This window comes from Vanellus vanellus (assembly GCF_965231255.1).
Source record: "Vanellus vanellus genome assembly, chromosome: 1".
NCBI classification, from domain to species: Eukaryota; Metazoa; Chordata; class Aves; order Charadriiformes; family Charadriidae; genus Vanellus; species Vanellus vanellus.
In genome coordinates, this window is record NC_138905.1 from 94,829,542 (window position 1) to 94,852,912 (window position 23,371).

The following is a 23,371-nucleotide window of genomic DNA, read 5'->3' on the forward strand; positions in this document are numbered from 1 at the left end:
TTCACAAGATTTGCTTCTTTGGTCTTAAAACAAGACTCGGTTTCACTAGAGTGCCAGCTAGTGGTTACATAGACGTTTTTTTCAGCTGCAAAGTGGCCTGGCCCTCTTTCAGTTGTAAGCTTGCATGACAGAACCAGCCACAAAGACAGGTTTCCTTACTTAATGGCTCTCATTTGCAGCATTTCATCACAGGGAAGAATAAAACATTGTATGCAGCATGAGGAAAAAATAAGCAAAATGCTGTCAGGTAGCCTTTAAATACTTATTGCATGATGAGTCTTCCTGTAAGCATCAAAAATATGACACGATTTCTTCTTGAACTAGTGTTTCCAAATACTGCTAATTTACTTCTTGAGCAGATAGGCTATGTACATTGCAGAAGATGCAGCTGATAAAATAACAGAATCTTTGGCCCACTGTCACCCAAACGAAAAGTGCTAAAAAATATAACTTTCCTTTGTTCCAGGAGCTCACTTTGGGTTTGATACTGCCATCTTTATGACATTATGTGCTATATAAAATACCACCCTACAAATACAAAGTTGACAGGTTCAGAATCCATGGGATAAATCACCTCCTACTCTGGCCAGGTCTTAGCTTTGGCTTGCAGAAATTGCCATCTCTCTAAAAGTAATCTTAGATGCATTGATGGCTCTTCTGATGGAGAGGCTCAAGTAGTTGACAGTATGATAGTCAAAGTCATCTAGCATTGCCTAATGATAAATTCGATAACAATGCTCCTTTATCACCCAGAGCTGTCTCTCCGGATCCTTCTGGTTGCAGGTACAGTTCTTAATAACTTTGGCACATCTGTTCTAATTATGTGTTGGTTTGGGTTTTTTTAGTATTGTCAGAAACTGAAGAAATTCAGGGATTGCTCACTGAACCATTGCCAGGAATAAAGAAAAGTTATAAACTTGCCTTTCAGTTGGCAATAAAAAAATAATAGGGTTTGATGACAGAGCCAGTGGTTATATAGAGAATTGTTCCAGGCAGATTTGATGTGGAAAAAATTTATACTTAAGAATGTTGTGTTAGACCTCTTAGTTTTTTGAAAGCACATCTAGACCATTGTTAGTATATGAACCAAACAGATCTGTGTAGGCTCTGGAGAAGCTTGGAAGGATGGACATTGTCATTTTATGATAAGAATCATAAAATCATCATTTAGGTTGGAAGGGACCTCCAACCTGCTCAAAACAGGTGTAACCAGACCAGGCTGCTCCAGGCTGTGTCCAGGAGAGTTCTGAACATGTCCAAAGATGGAGATTGCACATCTCCTCTGGGCAGCCTGTGCCAGTGTTTGACCACCCTTGTGGTATTTTTTTTCCCCTAATATGTAACTGGAATGTCTGATATTTCAACTTGTGTCCTTTGCGGTTGTTTTTGCTATCACTGTGCACCTTCAAGAAGAGTCTTTTTGGTGTCTTTCAGTTAGGTAGTTGTAGACAGCAGTAAGATCACCTCAGCCTTCTCCTCTCCAAGCTGAGCAGGCCCAGTTCTCTCAACCTCATCTCACGTGTCATGTTCTCCAGCCCCTGACTGTCTCCGTGGCCAGTGGCTAAACACTAAAAACCGAACCTTTTATCTTTTTCTGTTCAATAGTGTCCGTTTCATTTAAGCCAAAGGAATAGTGTGCCTCTGAAAAGTGTTTTTGGCTGCTCAGTTGAGCATTTTAGTGTCAGTTTCTAAAATATTATGGTGATCTGGTATATCCAGGTGGGATACTCTGTTAATCATTAACTGGCTGGTGAGAAACAATGGTAGTAGGGAACACCTGTTCCCCGTGAGTCTGAAGAAGGCTTTTCCTATGAACACTGACTTTTAACTATAATTGTGTCTACCAGGAATAATCACCAAAAGTACCGTTTCCTGGAAGTAAGCACTGTGCTTGGCCTAATCCTCCTAAACTATTTTGTCTTCACGGGTGTCCTTACAGATGGAAACCGGAGGCACTGGTGACTGTGCAACATGCCAAAGTCACTCAGCAGTGTTTTGGGAGTGGAACCTAGTAGTTCTCTCCCAGCCAACAAAATGGAAATAAAAAACAGCATAAGGTTTTGTAAAGGGACTAAATTTTATATAGCTGGGCTTTGGAACACAGTGCTCCAGCTTAATACTAAGAATGAGAGATTAGCAAGTATTTGCATTTATAATAAGAATATCCCCTGATCAGATGAGCACATACAAAAGGTAGAAATTCTTTTTTTCTCGCACTAATGCCTAATAAATGTGTTCCCAGTATGAGGTAAACTCTGTGAGGTGGCCCTTGCAAGTTGTGCTGGAGTAGACAGCTCTGATGTTAATTTACAACATGTGGCATTGGCATTTTTGGAGGCTGGGTATTGAAGAAGGCCATGTGCTTGTGTGTCAGCAGTTTTCCTATCTGAAAGGACTTTATCAACCAGGCTGTGGTGATCTGTGCTTTATAATTTAGTCATTTCTACCTCCTCTTACAAGGTTACTAATTTTGAGGCATAGTGTACTATGAAGAGATAGCAAGTAGAGATGGCTTCTTACCGATCATTTCAGAAATTAATTCTTGAGGTTTAAATAAGGTGCTCAAGCGGTCTTTGAGCACCAGGGGGTGCTCCTGTATTTGCAAAGAAGTGGCTCTCTCCGGAGATGTGTTGCATGTTCTTTGTTTGCATGCGATTCTTCAGTAATTTTAACTATCTGAAATATTTTTAAAAATCAAACTTTTTTATGCAGAACATCCCAACACACTTGGAAAGAGAGCCACATATAAGAGATGTCTACACATGGGAAGGGGGGAGATGTAGGTGTGCATGTTTTTCCACATGAAGACATGCACTTTTAAGTATGATCCTTCACTAAACTTAGTATTCCTCCTATTTTTATCCTTCTTATTTATTCTTTCTCTTACTGCAGTATCTAGGAGCAGGACTAGATGATGCTGTCTGTTTTCTAGTTACATAATAGCAATGCTGTCCTCCCCTTGTCTGATGTTCTCTGTTACTGCACTCCCTTTGATAAATGAACCATGGCCTCCAAGTCTGAACATCCCCAAATCATTAGGGAGGAAGAGGAGAACTGTGGTCTGGATCCAATCCTTGCAGCTTCTGACGTTCTGGACTAGCAGTGGTTCCTGGTGGTGACTGCAGAGGCAGCGGACTGGGCAGCATTAGCAGCCCCGGTTCGGACTCCTTCCACTGGTGTCTGGTTCCTGTGCTGTAGGGAAGGGTCTGCAGAAACAGGAAATGAGGATGAACTAACTGAGCTGCCTCTGTCATGTATTCGGCAAAACCAAGGGGCATTTATAATGCCTAAATAGTATGGATATTTTAGCTATTATCACGGAATCATGGAGTTTTCAGAGTTGGAAGGGACCTCTAGAGATCATCTAGTCCAACTCCCCTGCTAAAGCAGGATTGCCCAGAGCACATTACTCAGGACTGCATCCAGGCGGGTCTTGAAAATCTCCAGAGAAGGGGACTCCACAACCTCCCTGGGCAGCCTGTGCCAGTGCTCTGTCACCCTCACTGTAAAGAACTGTTTCCGTGTATTTGAACGGAACTTCCTGTGTTCTAACTTGTGCCCATTACCCCTTGTCCTGTCACTTGGAACTATTGAAAAGAGCCTGGCTCCATCCTCCTTCAACCCACCCTTTAGATACTTGTACGCCATAATGTCTCCCCTCAGCCTTCTCTTCTCCAGGCTAAAGAGTCCCAGCTCTCTCAGCCTTTCCTCATAAGGGACATGCCAAGCCCTTAATCATCTTAGTTGCCCTTCGCTGAACTCGCTCCAGCAGTTCCCTGTCCCTCTTGAACTGGGGAGCCCAAAACTGGACACAGTATTCCAGTTGTGGCCTCACCAGTGCAGAGTAGAGGGGGAGAATGACCTCCTTCGACCTACTGGCCACACTCTTCCCTATGCAGCCCAGGATTCCATTGGCCTTTTTGGCGACAAGGGCACATTGCTGGGCCGTGGATAATTTACTGTCTACTAGGACCCCCAGATCCTTCTCCTCAGAGCTACTTCCCAGCAGGTCTGCCCCTAACCTATACTGGTGCTTATTATATCTTGCTCTCCTTCCGTGAAAGGAATGATGATGGTTATTCCCATTTTACAAATGGATAAAGTGAGAAATACAGCCTCCTTTTTCTAAAAGTGCTGAACATCAAATGCACTAATGCGGGGGGCAGCTGTGAAGCTGGAACTAAGCAACTTTACCAAAAATGTGTATGGGAATCTCTTATTCACTGTCTGCGTCCAGCAGAGACCTTCACATCTCTGGGGAATAACATAGTCTGCTCAAAACTGTGATGACAAAAGTCCTGTGCTCTGGGAGAGAAATAAATCTTTGAATTGTAGAGCAAATCTTCATGAGATGAACCTGTAAAAGTCTGTTAGGATTGGCAGAGGTTAAGAACATGATTATATTTACCACTCTGCTTCTTCTACCCTGCAGAAATCTTTACTTTTTGACAACTTTACTAACGGGAAGTTGCTGAACAGCTTTTATCATGAGAACTTCTGTTCACATGTAACTTGTTATTAGTCTGACTAAAGAATACAGGTTATATGATCATGAAATCTGTACTAGCTGAATTCTGGATTTAGTCCAACTACCTTAGAATTAATATTTGACACAATCTGAAAAAAAAATAGTATTTTAACATCAACATTTGGTTAAACAGTAGTGCAGACAAAATGCTTGCTTTAAGTGTCCACAGTGGTGAAATAAACATGTCAGCAGAATTGTTTGTCTACTTCATGGGATCATAAATTGTTGCTTGACTGTTGTAAGCTCTGACTGTTCAAGGTAGATGTGGCATGTGTGGCCTTTAGAGCATTTACACGAACTCCTGGGTGCTAATGCTCTTGGTGTTGGCTGGCTGAAGGACCATCTCTCCCTTAGCTGTGATTCCAAGGCAAACAAACGGTTCTTGTTAAAAATGCTTTCAGAAGATTATTATGAGCTGAGATAATCTGAAGGTGCTGTAGGCATTATACTACTTTGAAGTGCTGTTGACAGCTTTGGTTCAGGATTTGTAGGTGTTCCCTTTCAAACCTCTACTTCCAGCTGCTCATAACTTTCTGAAATTTTAGCCATTCTGCTTGAAATTTTCCAGACAGATTATACTGGAGATTGAAAATTTAATGGAAGACTTGAATAAGAAGGGTTGAGGTGGGGGATTGAAAACACTTCCAAATCCAAGTTGAAAAAAAAATAATTCAGTGTTCCTCTGAAGAGCTTTAGTTCTGAAAAGGTTGGAAATTGAGAGCTGAAATTTTGCCAGAGGAACGGTCTCTATAAAAGAAGAATACCTTTGAGTATTGTCATCAACTTTACTGTTGGGCTAAGTTTTGAGCCTTTCAAAAATGTTTATCTTGTAAGTACAACATAGGTTGAATTGTGTAATGGGATGTGCACAGGTAGGTCAGTGTATGTGTAGCCCTGTTTCCCTTTCCGGGATCACATGTAGACACTAACCTCATAGTTCAAAGTCGGAGACGCAGCATTGAGCAGCTGACCATGGCAGTGTTAGTTCTGCCACTACTGACCAATTAGCTGCAAAGCATATAAACTTGATGCTCAAATGTAATTATGTGAGATGACTTGTGTTACAAATGCTGTTCTGAGTCAGGGAACAGCTCTGCTTTTGCTAACATCCCTGTCAGGCTCTTCTTGAGTTAGTGGAGGCAGATAGGCACATGCTGAGCACTGCTGACTACTCTTAGAGTAATTACCTGTGATCATGTAATTAATATAACTTATGATCTGCAGCTTTATAAAGTGCATCTTGTAACATGCATTAAATGGTGACGTATTCCCCTAAAGACAAGATTTAGTTGGTCTTTTAAAGCTAAACCTGTCTTCATAGACCAGTAAACAGCAGTACGGCATCCTTCGCGTGTTTTAGAGAAATTGTGTTCCATAATTAGAAAAATAACATGAATCCTGTAACTAAGTACTTAACTATAACATGTAATTGCAGAGTATTGGAGTTAATGGTTGAGGATTTGAATTCTTGATTCTGTTATATAAGAGACTGGGGAATAAAAAAGACTAGGTTACACTAATCATGCCTACACGCTTCATAGGAAGCTTGCAGAATTTACATAATCTAGTAGTAAAAGAAGATTTCTTGCTTACTAAGTTGACAGAACAGCCAGATAATTTTGCTGATATGAGGTGGGATTGCAGATTCCTAAATCGGAGAAGAAAATTTGGGGCCTTCAGCTTTCTAGAACTGTGTTCATCATGACCCCTGAGCATACGGAGATGATTTACTGGACTGAGATCCCCATTCACGGAGAAGATTCACTTGGTTAGTGCTACAGAGACAGAAGTATCCCCATATTCCTTGGCAACAGAGGGTCTAGGCAGCAATAACCATACGAACCTATGTAGTCCAAAAGGCATCTGAGAAGCCTAGGTGCCAGTAACATTGCAAGTCAAATGACTGTGGATCTAAAAGAAGTAGCACCTATTTGCAGCAGGGTAAATGTAAATGTAAAAATATAAGTGTCTGACTCAATAGATTTCCAAAGATGATTAAGAATTTTAATAATCTAACCAATACTTAATTAGTTTGAAATAGTTGTATGGAATTTGTGTGAAATTTTTAATAGGCAGGATGTGTTTTCTATAAGGAGAGGATAAAAAGAAATATGCTTGCAAAATTCACCAGTGAGCTTCTGAATATGAGGTTTAAATTGAGAATTGTCTGTAGTCAAGACATTGTCATGGAAATTGCAGTTGCCAGATGTTTCTCCATCTGAAAAGTGATCTTATTTTTTTTTTTATATTTTTTTTCTTTTTGACTAAAGAAAAGCTTATTGAGAAAGTGGTGGGAGGTCCAACAGCAGCGAGGGGGCTGCAAAATTGGAGTTCTAAAAATTATACCAGCTTGTGTGTCAGAAGCATGAATAGAAGAGGAGGAGGAAAATGAGTTTTAAGAGACAGAGCTAATTGAGTGCTCTATCTACACAGTGTTGTAGATTTAAGTTTTGCCTGGAAAATATCCTGTATTACAGGAACTGTGAAGGTAGAAAATAGGTTGAATAACAACTTAATAACCATGCACTGCTGAGGATTCATTTCAGGATTTAAGGTGCATTACAATGCTGAAAATGAGAGCACTTTCTGCCACTCAGAATAGTATTTGTTAAATACCACCAGTATGTACTTCTGCACTTTTTTCCTTTCTCTTTTCTTTCACAAATGGAGATTTTTCTTTTGAAGAATTATTGATAGTGGAAAATTACTTGTAGTGTGCAAATAGAATTTTACATACAGCAGCTTCCAGCCTGTGTGCCCCAGAAAACTAAACTTAGTGTGATCGCAATCTGCTTGTGTGTATATGACCATTATCTTGTGTCCTAAGTTCCCCTCCTGGCCCCTGGTAAGTTTGAAATTTACTGACAAATTTCAGTCAGATTTTGCAGGGGGATAATGATGTTCCTCCAGGTTTCGTAAGAATGGTGAGGGGTTAGAAACCATTTAAAGCATCTTTAAATGAAGACTTCAGTGTGAGCTCAACCTTCGTTAGACATCAGGGAATCCAGGTGCTTATGAGCCTTTATTCAGTGCCTGAGCTGAAGAGAGGCTGTGGTCAAAACAGTCAGGGAGGAGAAACATGAGTATAGAGAACCAGGCCTTGTTATTTCTTGTGCTTGCAGAAGTACTTGTCATTTAGTAATGACAAGGACTCCTAAGGAAAGGCAGAGAATAGTGGTTGGGAAGTGTGTTGGTTTAAGATTGCCTATTTGTTCAGTCAGACTGAAGAGCATACAGTGCCTGGAAACTACAAAGATAGACATGTATGATGAAAAAGCAAGTGGTTTGCTCAGTGATATAGTGACACCATCCATTTTGCTAACCATTCCTTTGCTCTCCAAGATGCATCTCGCTGTAGCAGTCCAGGCACAGATTGTATAAAAGGAAGTGAAGCCGTCTATTTTGTATAAGCTAGAATTGCTTAACAGCTTTTGCAATGCAAGTATCCCTTTCATTTACTAGTACCAAGAGTGTGACAAGCCCTCCCATAGTATTTTGTTATAGCTGGAGAGAAGGAGGCACAAAATGTTAAGTTGACTTGTCTTGAGATTGCACAGAAGTCCAGGAATACCTAGGAATGCAGGAATACCAGTCCCATTTTCTATTTTGCGTCAACCTTTATTTAGCAAACCAGAAGGTTGTTTGTGATTTCTGCTACCCCCCCCCCCCCCCCCAGGTGAAAATTATCTGCAGAAGACTGTCACCTTTGAGATGCGCTTATGTGGCAGAAAAGCAGTCCTAACCCACTGGTTGAGACAATCTTTAAAGCTAATTGGAGTCACATTTTTTTTATCTGATGTTCTGAATTCACGAGCACTCAGTGCTCGGAAGGCTGGGCGTACTGCCGGGCCTGCAGTACCCTAGACAGAGGCACCTAAAAGGATTCAGCTGAAAATAAAGCAAAGCTAGCTGGATGTTAGAGAGGGAGAACAGGAAAGCTAATAGCTGTGAACCGTTTAAAGCAATCACTGGGTCTCTTTAAGAAAGCAGGTGATCTTGTGACAGTGCTTTTATCTGTGGCCTGCTGGGGCAGTATAAGACTGTGAGTAGCTGCCTTTGGGGACGGTGGAGATAGATCTGGCTGAAAATTGTGACTCTTGCTCCACAGACTAGGAGTTTATTAGTGACTTTCTTTTCATTTATGCTGAAATCCTCTCACAATAGAGTTAAATCTGAAGTGGTGATTGGTCTGGAAGATGAGTGATGAGTGATTTATGAGCGTTGAGGAACTGTTTCAATTCCTAACAGGACTTAGATACCTACTGTTAGAGATTGATCGTACGTCTACAACAATAACTTCTGGGCCCAATTCTGCAAATAATGTTCTTGATGAAGGTAGCTGGTCAGGTCCTCCACTTCAGCCCACTGTCTGAAGAGCGTGAGGCCAGTGTGCCTTATGCTCTAAGGAATCCAGCAACACCGATGGCAACAGTTATTTTTTGTTTAACCTACAAAGAGTAAAGACAAGGCAAAAGATACCCGTTGACTGGCCATTTCAACAAATTCTATTTTTTGCCAGAGAGCAGTCAGCAAACTTGCATACATTTGTGATTTTTTTCTCTTTTTTTTTTTTTTTTTAAAGTGTAAGGTAAGTACATGTTAATGCATAAGCAGACTACCTGAAGTTGGAGTCAGTCAGCCTCGTGATATCTTCCCTTGAAAAGTTTTAGAATAATTTGTATCCTTGTCCTTTTGTACCATCTCATTTTTTATAAAAATATTCTTGCTCTTCAAAAGTATTTTTGAGTGCCACCAGCCAGGTTGGGGGGGTCAGGTTGTGAAAGAAACATTTGTCTTAAAGTTATTGCCAGAATTTTAGGAAGTTTCAGGGAAATCTTTCCAGAAAGTTTTTTTTTCTGTATTAGGAAAAATACCTATTCAGTGTGAGAACTGTTCCTGTCTGCTGGGCCATCCTGTTCCCAGTAATTTTCATAGAAACAGCTTGATTCTTAAGATCAGTGCTTTACTGCAGCTTTTCCCTGTGACAGCACAAAGTTTTACAAAGTATAGAATATAGACATTAAGATGGATCATTTTGGCTCTGATTCAGCTTTTACTGAGGTTTGTGCAGTCTTTTTATTGCTTCATTGGGAGTTGATTCAGGTCCTTTGATTCTTTTTCTCTCTGGTCTGATTTCAGAGTCACTGAGTCACTGAGAAAATCGAAGGAGCAGCAGACATGAAGCTGCCCACTTAAAATGTAGCAATACTCTTCATGACTCCTCAACTTGTAAATATGTGGGCAACAGGCCAAGAACCCGTGTCAAATATGCAATGCATGTTGAAGTTCCTGATAGCATGTATAAGCCCCACAGAGACCAGATTACTAATAGCATGTAAAGATGAACTTTCTAGATACCTCAGGGCTTTTCTAATTTTAAGAAATATTTTGATACTGTTCATGTGAAGTTTTCTTGAGCAGTAAGCTAGAGGGGTTACGATAAATTGCAGGCTGATAACTAGTTTAAGCACAGGTAGTTGTTTCCAGTCAATTACAGATCACAGAGACTACAGTTCTAAAGCATGAAGTGACAAACCAGTAGGAAAATACTAGTTTCAAGCTTATGGATAGGACAGAATTATCAGTATAATCAAAAAAAGAAAGTAATGCGAAAGGCAGGATCTTAGTAAAAATGTGTTGCCCATATAGTAGGGAAAGGATTATCTAAACTGCCCTTCCCTTAGGCTGTGATAAGTCTGTGAGTCCAAATGACCAGCAGAAAAAAAATCTGTAGCTCCTGATTCCTTGTGTTCTCCATTGCAAGAGAAACTCTAGGATGAAATCTCTAGTGAAAACTAGAGGAAGAGGACAAAATAGTAAAATAGTGTTGCAGTTAGGAGGCATCTTGAAAACCGAAAAAAAAGCTGGGAAAACTAAATCCAGATGTATGTTCTGCATGGTTCAGACCAGAGGGATAAAGTTGTTTCCACCTTCCTGTGCATGTTCCTTCATCCCTGACCTGCTGTTCTACCACTGTTGTTTCTCATTAAAACCTTTGGAAGATCTGTTTGTTTTTTTTTTTTTTTTTGTTGGTTTGGTTGTGTTTTTTCGGTGTTGTGCTTTTTGGTTGGTGGTTTTGTTGGGTTTTTTTTAACCGCAGAACCAGAAGCCCTTTGGAAGTCTAAGACGTTGATAGGACAAGAGATCATTTCCTGTCCAGCTTCCTAAGCATTCTTCTTTCTGGTTTTGAGCTTCCTTGGCAGCTATGTTCCAGACAAACCATTTCCCTCTGCAGCAGAGATTTTTGTGAGCATTGTTCTTTCTTAAATGCTTGGATTTAGCTTCTAGAACTTAGTCCCATGCTAGCTAAGGATGACTGCTTCCCCCATCACTTTCAGAACTAAGTACAAAATTTAATTTTTTTTTAATTCTGCTGTACTTCAGTAAATGTTTCTCATATGCACAGAGCCTTCCTACTGAATATTCACACATACTAATATAAACAAAAAAGTGTAAGCTAGCAAAACCTACACATGCATCCAAATGCTTTCCCGTGCAGTTTGTAAAAGGAGGAAGAAAGGAAAAAGATTATTCATTCCATATTCACACTAGGTGAACCCTTGACATCACTGATTTCAGTGGCCCTAGATTTTACCATGAAGGGGACTGTAAAAATTGTGGCGAAGACAGCTACTCTAAAACTATCAGTATGTAAATATAAAGTGAACAGTCACTGCTGGGTTTTTTAATGCTGATGTTTTTTCCACTGATGTGAAAAGTTATGAAAAATTATTTCTCCCCCATTTGGTATTGCTTGGTTAATTGTGTAGTCATGAGAGCAGGGGCTATATATGATTTAACGAGGGTACAGTACAGAAATTAATGGAAACTAATGCTTTAAAGCAGTTTTTTGAGTTATGAAGTATTTATAGATTCATTTGATTTGTTATTACTCGAGCTGTTCACAGAGATGCGATTTCACTAGTGACTAACGTGTTTCAGCTATTTCCTGGGGGAATGAGGTGCTGGGGCTCTCTGGTCAAGGGATGTGAAATCTTCCCCTTTCAAGACTCAGTGTTGGTCTGGAGCAGTGTGATGCGTTGAACATGATACCACCTGACAGGTCATCGCTGGTCTCTAATCACTCTGCTCTGGACAATTGTTTTCTCTCTGCGTTTCCTTTGCTAGGAGGATGAACAGAAGCCAAGGATGAAACTCAGCATGTCTCCCATAGTACCTTCTCATTTTTAAGACTCCTTCCCACATTGAAGTCTAGGGCATGCTAATGAAAGGGTGTGTAAGAACGTTGTTTGCTGTATCAGTTCTGTTGATTGAGCAGTAAATTGATTGAAAGTAAATGTTTGGGAAAGATAATTTCAGGGCTTTGAAGACTTCACATTTTATTGCGATCCTTACAATATGCGATGGGAAATGGACAGGTTTTTGTGTTTGGCTTTTGCCTTCAAAATCCTACTCCTGCATTAAATAAGTAAATAGAAGTCTCATTTCTCATTTAAAAAGATTTATTATGAGCTTCATTTGTACTCACTTTTTAAAACTTATGATTTTTATTTGATTGGTGTTTTTGATGGCTTCAAGTGGCAGTTTTACAGTGATGCCTAGCAAGGGCATCAGAACCAGGACATGTTCACATTACTCCATGTCATGATTGTATTCAGGATTCTCTTCTATCAGTTTTAAGACCATTCGCATGAATCTGCAATAGTAAAATACCATTCTTGCTGTGTTTTACATTATACTTGTTTGGGAGGGTCTTCAGTTTGCTTTTAATACTGAATTTCTTCACTTTGCAGTGTGTGCCTCTGAAACAGTCTACCAGTTCACAAACATAATGCGTTGCCAATTAGTTTTACAGTGTTTCCCATAAGCTCTTGACTTTTCTTCTGATATTGTTCTTTGCATTTAGAAGCATTTATTGTGATAATGTTATGTCCACAAAGCAAAGGAAATTCTAGTTAGGGCCTAGGAGAAGCTTTACAGACTGTTTTGGTGGTTTTTGAAAACTGTTCACTCACCATATTTTCCAAACTCAAAATAATAATCGGTTCAAATTTTCCTGCTTACTGATAACGTTACTGGTCATTTGGGGGTTAGCTCTGCAGTGTTTTTCAAGTCTAAGTAGCATTTATTACCTTGCCTTTGCTTACAGTGCTAAAAGAAGACAGTACAGAATGGTCATTTCTGTCATTCAGCAATAAGAAGCAGTGCCCAGAAGTATGAAAAGCTCAGACATTAAGATCTTAACAGATCACTAAGATCAACAGATCTTAAAACGAAGGTTGCATTAAAACAATCAGACCAGTTCCTCACCAGACGAGACACACGATGTAGTTTCTCACTGTAAACATGAAGGTGCTGATGACTGATACTAGTGACTAAGCGAAAAATCTAATTGTTTTCTTTGCTTGTTCACATAAATACAAGACAAGTAAGCATTTGGAAATTTTGGAATTTTTGCTTAAATGAAAATTAGTAGCTTTTCTGGCAACTGCTACCTAGAAAATATAAAGTGATGCTATAGTATGAAATAAGTAGCATGAAGTAATGCAATTATATATGTCTTCATGTTATGATGAGGCATCGGTTAAAGATGGTGCATCTTTTTTTATTTCATAAATCACTAGTCAGTTTGTGGAGGTAGTACACTAGAAACAGGACTGTTTTTCTTTTTAGACAACGTCTTTGGTAAAGAACTGCTTCCCTATAATATCCATATCCCTATATCATCCATAATGATGGTCAAATTAATCAATAAAATGTTTTGTCTTGTCTTCCAGCAGTACAAGTGTATTTAAGATCAAGGTTGAAATCAGTCATTTGTCATTGTCTGCCAACCCATATTATAGCTTATTGCCAACAACATGCTTATATAGAAAAATTAAGGTGTGAGGTTTGAAATAAGAAAGAGTTTTTTCTGGCTTACATATCTCCACAACGAAAGCAGTAGCAATGAAGACACAAGCATGTCTAGTTTAAGTGAGGGCCAGAAACCAGGGTATGTCCCCAGAGAGTTTTTGTGCTCCGTGCAGCACCTAAAACAGGAGTTTGAGTATTGTCAAAGGATGCAGTGTGTAGCGTAGAGATAACACAAGAGTTAAAGTAGCTCATGTAAATAAAGCTTTCAGTGCTGTACAGACTTCTACAGTTAGAAATCAAAGCTTTGCATCCTTCACAGAGCGCTGTGCTGCTCTCACTGCGTAACTCTTTCTGTGATATAATGGTGTCTTCGGTGTGCATTGTAGGGGTACCATAAGGGCTGACAGGAGGATGGGGGACTTGCCATGATGCTTTTAACTGAACAGGTACAAATATTCATCACATTGTAAAATTCTGAAATTGTTCTTCATTATCTCATTCTTTCCTGCTGTTGCTTGTGTTGGGACTTCAGCCTGCAAAAGCACTTAGTCCTAAATGAGTTTTGAGCTGAAGATGGTGAAAGAAAAATGCACTGACAAGAAAAGGAAGATCACTGTTTTTGTTTGATTTGGTTTAGGTTTTTGTTTGTTTGTTTGTTTTATTTAATTTATTTTTTATTTTTATTTTTTATTTTATTTTAATGTCTATATGTCTATAGGCTTTCACTCACTAGGAAAATGATTATAATTCTTTTCCTGCTGATGTTCTAGAATAATAATGGAAGCCCATGGGAAATCTTTCTGTCCTGTTGCTTATTGAGCATTCTTTGAAACAACTAAAATGCTGTTGTTTTCTAAAATCCGAAGGACTAAAAAGGCCTACATGGCTTCAACTTGAACTCTCAGTGGTACCTAAATGTTTAAGATGTATAAGATACATCTAAAGAGTGGAATCCTGTGACAAGACCGTGCTTACCCTCAGGAGTAGCAATCAGATTTAGAGGAGGTGTGGAAAATAAAAATTTAGAGCTCCATCTAACAGCTATCAAATAACTGATATCACAGTATCAATAGCTAACAAACATATACCACTAAGAGGTGCTAGCACTGCACAACTACATGCATTGCATTGCCTTTGTGCTTACTTTCCTGTAGGGGGTTATCCTCTGAAGGATGAGGAGTGGTGAGAAACTATGCATGTAGATTTATTGCAGGCTAGCTTTCTTGTCACATTCCTTAGGGGCAGAAAATGACTTGTAAATGAGATTGATCTATTTATGCTTAATGTAAATTTCAGGAAGTTAAGTAGTGAATCAGACTAATGTTGTCCTTAACTTGAATACGTTTATCTCATTGTTACCAGGAGTTCAGATATGACTGCTTAGGAAGAGGAAAGTGTTTTCTTGTAGGATGTGTAGAAAATATGTTAGATTCTATAATTTAGTTGTGAGCAAGCATGTTCTTTTTAACAAATGAAAGAAATCAAATCCTTTCATAAGGTTAAGAAGTCTAACAACAACTTCTACAACAGTCCATGTCTCATGACTGATGAAATTGGAATAAGTTTTGAGATTGCCTGGAAAACTGCCATGCTGTTTCCATTATACTTAAAAGATGATAGCTAACAAGTGAAAAGATGTCACCAGCTGCGATAAGATGATGATGATATACAGAGTGTGCAAGTGCATTTATTAGTGATTTTTTTAACTTTTTTGATAACAAATGCAAGGAAGTTTTTTATTTGTGTGGTTTTACATATAAAACATGTATGCTTTCTGTAATAGCCCTTTCCCCCCCTTTTCTTTTTCCAGAGTCAAGATGACAGATTTGCCTTCACTGCTGAATGGTATGACCCCAATGCATCACTCTTTCGGCGTTATGAACTTCTCTATTATCCAAAAGATGGATCAGTAGAAATGGTAAGAATAAAAGTAAAAAGATCTGTTGTTGTAAGTGTAATATCCAATTAAACAATTTGTAAAATGGCAAGCCACTGCCTATGCCTATTAATTTTCCAGGGAAGGAAAATATGCTTTAAGACATATCTTGCTCTGTTTCTAAAACTAAAAGAAAAGCAAAAATACAAGTTCACAGTAAAGCATATGGAAGAGCTTCCACATTTATGATTTTTTTTTTCCTTAAAGCTTGCTTTGGCATGGACAGATTCATTTTCATAATCTCTACTTGGGTTTCAGAATTGAAACTCAGTAGCACTGACCTGCTGCTTGAGAACCATAAATTGAAGCTGATTCCAAACAGGGGAATAAGCTTCAGTTGGAATTACAGAAGTCTCTTATGAGTGAAATGTAAAAGGGTCTTATCAAAGTAGAGGAAATGGTAAATTGCTCTTAAACTGGTTTTAATGAAAGGAAGGATGCTTCAGACAGTGGGATCTAAATTTTTCCATTAGTGGTGCTTGCACAGACCTTTCTGACTTGTGATTCATACAACTAGTACCCATTGTTTATTGATAGCAAGTTAAAACAAGCATTTTGCAGTAGCAGGCATATATATTAAAATGTAATGTGTACTGTAAAGATAATCCCAGTAAACCAACCAATGCTTTGTGCTTCCTTTTAGGAATGAGTGAATGTTTTGAACTATTTTTTTCTGATTTTTGATGAAAACCTAAGGGTCTGAGAATTGTTTAGATTTGGATATTCACACTTTCATTATCAAATTTTAGGTTTACTATTATAAATATCAAATGCAGAAATAAGAAAGCTAGTGGAATCTGCCTTTTCTTACCCAAACTACTGCTCACTGAAACCATGGTATCCACCTGTGTTAGGAGATGCACTTTGCACATTTTACAGATAGTCTATTTAAACAGACTCTATCATGATGATGTCCCTGTTTAAGTTAGTTCTTTGTATGATGTCTGTGTGTGCACGGTTGTCAAAATGTGAAGATTTTTATTTTTTATTCCCCAGAGATAGTTTAGCTAATCAGTCAGGAGCCGTAATAATCTTCCTACACAACCATGTGTAGGCTGGCAAAATTGTTGTTCATTTCACCTAGATGTCTCAAAACCAAGAGCTTTCAAGGTGTTCTTGAGCTTCTTAATGCATTCGGCATCAAATACCTATGACTTGCATTTTGCTAGTGTGCTCTTAGGTTAAGATAATATGGCGTGTACACAGTCATGAGTGTATAGGGACTGTGTGTGATCATGACAGGAGTTAAAAAAGCAAAAATGCATGGAACACCTCTATAGAAAGAATAGCTCAAAATCACTTTTGGGGTGATTTTGTGGACAGAGATTAAATTTAGAATTCTCTTCTGGATATTTTTTTTTTAATTTCTGCAGAATTTGGTGATTCTTTCCTTATTACTGCCTAATTTTTCTGCATCTTTTGGTATCTTCCTGAGGAAATGACAGCCCACTCTTACCTCTAACATATCTTGGGAGAGGGAAGCAATGCATATGAGCAAACTTCTCCCTGCTTATGAGAACGATGTTTCATCCCCTTGCCCACCTCCCTGACAATAGCTCTCCTTTATCACACACCTCAGCTGAGGGTGGAGCAGAGCTGTTGAAGGCTTATGTTACATGAAGTCCTCAGCCTTCCTTTTCTTTCTCAGTCCTTCATGTCTTGATTCCTGTGAAAAAAAAATGACAGTGGGAGTAATGAGACAAGTTTCCATCTTGCTTTGCAGCTGGAAAAAGACAGCATAGGGTTTTGTCCAAGGACAGCAAGCCACTCTTATGATCAAACTTGATCTCTTGGCAAAGAGATGCCCCTTTCTCTGAATTTTCCATACTTAATAACTCTTATGTGGAATTCTTAAAGCCTGAAGAACTTTTCTTTCTACAGATTTCCTAAAAGGAGAGAAGAAGTCTTTAAAAAGGACAGATTTGTAGCGGAGAACTGTTTTCTGGTGGATAATTTACTTCTACATGTACATGGGCAGAAAGGGAACAGTCCAAACAGTCTTACATTTCTTCTGCTGTGGCTTATCATTCATGTTATGAAAATGTCTTTTAAACAGATCCAAAATTCCACTCTAAAGAAGAATTCTTTAACACAGGTTGATGGTTTCCCCCCTGCCTGCTTTATGTTCTGCTTGAGAAGAGAGAAACAGCTTGGGGTGCCTTTCTTGAAACTGCTAGTGAAATAACCAAGAAAATGTTCAGATTTTTTGTCAAGATATTGAAGAATCTGAATATGGTCAAGTCAGTTAATAGGCTTCCTGACAAAGGAACAAACAAGTAACTGAATTCAAGTGGGTTTTTTTTCAGCCTGTTGTCATTTCATTCCCTACCGCACTTGAATAGGGGACACTTAGCAGGAGCATGTATGAGCATGTATGATGGGCTAAAGACATTTCAGCAGGGAAGGATTCTTCCTTATAACGCTGTCTCAGCAGAAGGAAATATCAAAATAATTTATATTCACTGATCTGCAAAGTTTTGACTATTGTGGAAAAACTTACAATTCTTCTAGCCTTCTAACAGGAGACAAATGTATTCGTACATTTCAGAACATGGATGAGTATGTAATTTTGCGCTTAATTTTTTTTTCCCCCCCAAATTTGTGGGAATGTTGTTCTTTCTTTTAATGCTATTCTAGTCTGTATACCATTGCAATGGAGGACAGTATACATAATTCAAGACAGAGAAGGGGAAGTTTGGCCTGAGGAGGACAAAATCTACTTTTCATAGGATTTCACTTCCACAGGAAACTGAAGGCATCTGTAATATCGAAATGCAGTGAAGAAACTGTTCAGCAGGTTGCCTTTTGTGCTTTGCCAGCCCACCCAGAAAAATACTTTTTTCTTGCTTGGAATGATGATATGTAGCTGAATTGTCTTGACAGGCTTTTGAGCTTGCAGCTCTAGGCAGTGAGAACGTCTCAACCTAGTGTTGCAGTCATCCATCCATCCCTAATTCTGAGTCTTATGCAGTCAAATAAAGCATAGTATCACTGGAACGATGCCCTGAAGAGGAGACCTGCCACAGTGTGTATCTTGATCATTCCTGGTGTGAGCCATTGGTCTGTGAAACAGCATAGATCTGCTAGGGGGAACTCTCGGTGAGACTGGGCACCTGAACCATTTATCACAGCTTGAATTAGCACAAGCAAATGATAAAATAAAAAATCAAAGATAGCTGTCAGCCTGAGACTATTTGGATGGAATAGATTTGTAATTGTGGTTTAGTCTTCTAAGCTCCTGGTACACCTGCAAGTTCAAAGGTTTAGGAATTAACTCAATTTAGTGATCAGATTAAATTCCACAGTACTATGGAAATTTCTGAAGGTAGAGTTAAAATTACGTTGAGTTTGCCCACAGCTTAAATCTTGTGCTATGGTAGGTTTAATCTACTTTTCTCTGCAGTATGATGTGAAGAACCGTCGCACCTTTCTGAAGCGCACCAAGTATGAGAGCTTACACCTTGAGGATTTATTTGTGGGCAACAAAATTACTGTTTTTTCCCGTCATCTATCCTTAGTGGACTATGGAGATCAATATACAGCCCGCAAGCTGGGGAGCCGCAAAGAGAGGTAGGAAAGCACATTTTTTTTAACTCTTCCTTTGTGGTTGGGGTTTCAAAGTAGTTGTTCTTTGCTGGAAATGAGGTAAGTTTTCTGTATTGTGAGGAGAGGAGGAGACAGCTACAAGTTTTCGTGCTGTTTGAAGTGATCTGGCATACTGATAGCTGGAGGGGAACGAAGTGGTCCCTGCTTGTGCGTGAACACAAGAATACCATTGTTATCTGAAAAATCTTCAAGGCCAGCTTCTCCATGGTGTCATCTGCTGCTTCCTCTGGGTCTCTTGGGAGAGAAGAGGGGGAGGAGGAAAACAGGGGGTCCTGTTCAGCTTTGTTACCTCCCCCAGGGCAGGCAGCAGTAGGATTCTTGGGATTTGTGGATTCTCTTGGGGCAGAATTGTTATGGTAACCCTGGTGCGTGCTGGGCTCTTGCAAAACTAGCTCCTGTCTCTCTGGGGTCTGTGCAGAAGCGTAGTGCCTTACCAATCAGATCTACTCTGTGTTAGTAGTAGTAACTGAAAAAAATAGGAACAGGAGTGAGAGAGGCCCATTCCCATTCTCCATTGGTTTTCCCACTATGGGGGATTTTTTTCTGAGACTTTTTTCATCATCTCCTAAACTCTGTATGCATGAGGACAGGAAGTATAGAGTGACAATGTCAATAAAGCTTATAAGCTTGTTTGTTAAGACAAGTTTCATTTATAATGGATGAAGATAAGACTCATCATCTCTTTTGGGTTGAAAGAATTGCTTTGGAAAAGATTTTAAGAGCCCATCCAAGAACAAAAATATCAGGAGAGACTTAATAAAATGACAATAGGATTAATTTAAAAGGAATTTAAATCTGGTTTGACTGCAGTGCAGGTAATCTCTGAATTTGCAAATTAACAATTTTTCATAATTTGCTCCACCTTTTTTTGAAAACAGCACAGAATTTTTTCTTATGTATGATGTTCTAGTGAGCCCTATTCACCTACTTTCTTTCTCCCTCCCACTAACTGGGCTTATTTTGAACTCTTTTTGGAGAGTTGTACATAACCAGACATACAGGAAGAGTTGAAAGTTTTAACACACATCTTTGTCTTAGCTTCATAAAAACTTTGCCTTGGAAATGACTGACATAACATCTTTCCAGAAGGAGTTCTCCTGGTACTTTTTCTCCAAGCTGGGGTTGGGAATGGTGGAAGAGTAGCAAGGGAGGTGAAGATCACCAGAGGACAGCTTCTGTGTATGTGGCTGCTCTCTCTGTTCCTCACTGGAGCCTTGGGCAGATTACATCTGTCTTGTGTATGGTTTTCGTTATCAGTGTAACTTTTTATAGTTGTGTATTTCCTGCTCTGCCTAAACTAACATAAGCCCCAGTGCCGATGCAGTTATACCAAGAAAAGGCGGTCTGTGAAAAAATGACATTTTCTTCTTCTTGTAAGGGAACTTGCTGTCAATACAGCAATGCTATAGTTGTGTCATTTAAGTGGTCCTGGGAGGGGGTGAGTTTTTTTACTGCTCTACAAAAGGAAGGAAGCGAATTTATGACATGTCAGCTGTTTGGAAAACATTTTAGGAATGTTGGCTGAAAGATAACATAGATATGCAAGTGGTGTTACATATTCAGAATAGCCCAAAGGAACATAGTGAAAGGTGTCTTAAACAGGCAAGGGATCCTCAAAATCCAGTTTCTTCACAGAAGCTTTCACTGGGTAAACAGGGTCATATTAAAAGAGTCCTTGGGCAAAACAGTTGCATATGAGGTATTTGGTTTTTTTGGCCTGGTCCTAGCAGTTTTTACAGCAGTTATTAGTTAATAGATATAGTAAGATTTCTGCAATATGTGATAATTCCTAAAATAATCTGTAGTTGGAATTCTAATAAAAATTTTAAGGATGTAGTATGAGGCAGAATGTTTCCACATCTTTTTCTTGCCTTTGTGCTGTACAGGACTATCAGCAGTTTAGTTTGACTTTGGAAATATGTTATTTGGTCACTGAATGTGTATGCAGACAGCCTCAGCAAAGGCCTTTGAGGAAGACTGAGGAATGTATGTCAAAAATCTTGAAAGTTTTGAACTAGGGACCTTTGTTTTTGTAAGTAAAGCAAGTGATTGTGACTCTAGGTACGAGGTACAAAACAAATGTGTAAAAAGAGGCTACATATGCACAGACCCTTTCTAGAATTTGACTAAAATTATTAAGACATTTCTATGGATTTTCAATTTCTACACCTACTTTTCTTGGGTCAATTTTTAAATATAGCCATATTTCAGTGTTGTTCTTCCCTGCTCCCCTCGCAGTGCATCATAAGGAAACCATCACACACAATGACTAAAATGGGTAAGCCAGCCTGTGCTTACTTACAGTGCACCACTTAAGGAATCACTGGCATGGGATAGGGATTTCTGTTTCTTTAGTCTTTCACTTGTGATCCTGGGTGGTTGTAACTTGAGGTAAACGTTTGTCGAGTAGTGTGTCCTGTCTAGGTAGTCTATACTTAAAGTCAGTTAATATCACTGGGTTTGGAAATGGTGTTAGAAAGCTTGTGTCTCAACCAGAAAGATTTGAATTCTTTTTTGATTGGGTATGTTATCCTTATGATTCCAGTCATTGACATAATCAGTGTTTCTTCCCCTACAAGACATAAGCTACTGTACATGCAACAGTCCTATTATTAGAAATAAATAGATCTCACAAGCATAGTCGCAGCATGCTTTGTGCACTGTTCCTTTGATCAGTTACCATCTTCTGATGTTTCAGTACTCATTGGAGTACTGTCGTACAGTCTCTCTGAAAATGTAAGCAAATGAGCTTAATTTTCACTCTCTCCTTTGTTCCTAGACATAAAATTGTTTCAAAATGTACTTTTCAGACTGCATCGTGTCAAACCACAAGAAACAGATTCCTAATTAAAACTAAAAATAGGGCACATGAATCAAAATCCAATCTCAGAAACAGTCTTGAGCATCCTGAATTATATTTTTCTTATCCCGCATACCTCTGAGAAGCTCGCACTGAAATGTTAAAGTTTATACATCAGTGCTGGAGAAAAGATGTTGTAAGAGTTGCTCGTTGCAGTTCGTATTAATATCTTCTAGGTAAATTGCTTCATAGTGCAATATTTCATTACGTATTGCTAAGAATTACATTTTTTTCTAGGAAGCTTGCAAAGTAAGGGACATTTTATTTCTAGCATTAGCAGTCTGTCTCAAATAGTCTGTGCAATAACATGGATTCAAAAAAGTATTCCTCAAGGAAATGTAAACAGCACTGGGGGTCTCATTCCACTGATTTGATCCTTACTGTTCATGGTAAACAACAGTTGAGAACCTCTTGTGCTAAGATGCAGATCATGCATTGTGTGACCAGGTGGGTTCGTGTCATCAGTCAAGCCATGCAGCTGCTCCCCCTCACATGCCTCGATGCACGTGGCACACCCTGTCATATGATAAATTGTATTACAAAATGAGGTGGAGCTGTGAAATCCTTTGGGAAGAGGGGAACAGCCTTGGGGCCGTAGGCTGCATGGAGTTTGCTGGCAAATTGTATTGAATATTGGCCAGAGGTCAGCCTTTCCTGATCTGAAGATAGGGCTAAACCAACTTTAGCCCATGCGATGGACTGAAGCGTAGGCTTGGTTGACTACTCTCATGTGGTTTCTCGCTACACCTTAGTCCATTAGTCTTTTTGTGTCATATTTCCCAACGGATCTGGGGCTAAGCTGGTCTGTGTATATGAACTTCCTGATTCTTGAGGGAATCTCTGTTTCTGAAGGTAATCTATGTCTCTCCCTTACTTTCAGATGAAATGTCGCATACTTTTAAATCTTCCTCTTTACATTTCCTGGTCCTAAAACCTCCCTTCCTTTAGATTTGCTGTGAAATAGATAGTCTGTCTGTCCCCAAAACATCTGTCAATCTGGAGTCGCTTAAGATTCAAAGTAGAGGTAGTGGAAGTTCATCCATCTCCTGTAACCTCAGTGTATTTGCCCTGGCTAGAATATTTTGCTGCAAACCTAAAGGCTGCTTTCCATGCTATGCTGGTGTATAAAATGAGAAATTTGCAATTATTTGCCTTTCATTTTGGGAAATACTGCAATAAAAAAAAATCCGTCTTGGGTAGCCTTTCTTATTGGAAACAGTGTAAAAGATGGAAAGAGCTCTTTAGGATTGTCAGAGATACAGAGTTTCTGAGATACAGAGTTGAATAAATCTGTTCATTTGTAAGCTGAGCACATTTGAAGCTGACTCACCACAAGATGAATGCAAACAGAAAATGCCATTTTACAGACTTTTTTTTTGTGCTTGTTATTTTTGATTAATAATATGTTTAGTGCTGATGGTGTACTTGATGCTATGCAAAGCACACTAATAAAACAGTCCTGGCCTTGGGGATGTATAGTATAAAAAGATAATTATTGAGAAGACAGGACGTACTTGGAAACAAAGATTTGGGGGAGGGTGTAGAATTTTTTGATTGATCTCCCTTAGAATATAGCTGTCAGTCAGTATAAGGGACGTAATACCTCCTCTGCCAACCTTTTATT

The 23,371-nt window shown here is 39.1% G+C and overlaps 1 protein-coding gene across 1 annotated transcript in view; it reads left to right on the forward strand.

Moving 5' to 3' along the window:
* The window catches only part of NME7 (NME/NM23 family member 7), a 94,242-nt gene that overhangs the window by 3,739 nt on the left and 67,132 nt on the right, over positions 1 to 23,371 (forward strand). Inside the window, exons 2-3 of the mRNA XM_082481450.1 lie at positions 15,156 to 15,263; positions 18,685 to 18,851. Of these exons, the coding sequence (XP_082337576.1) occupies positions 15,156 to 15,263; positions 18,685 to 18,851 (275 nt within the window). The remainder of the gene's footprint in view (positions 1 to 15,155; positions 15,264 to 18,684; positions 18,852 to 23,371) is intronic.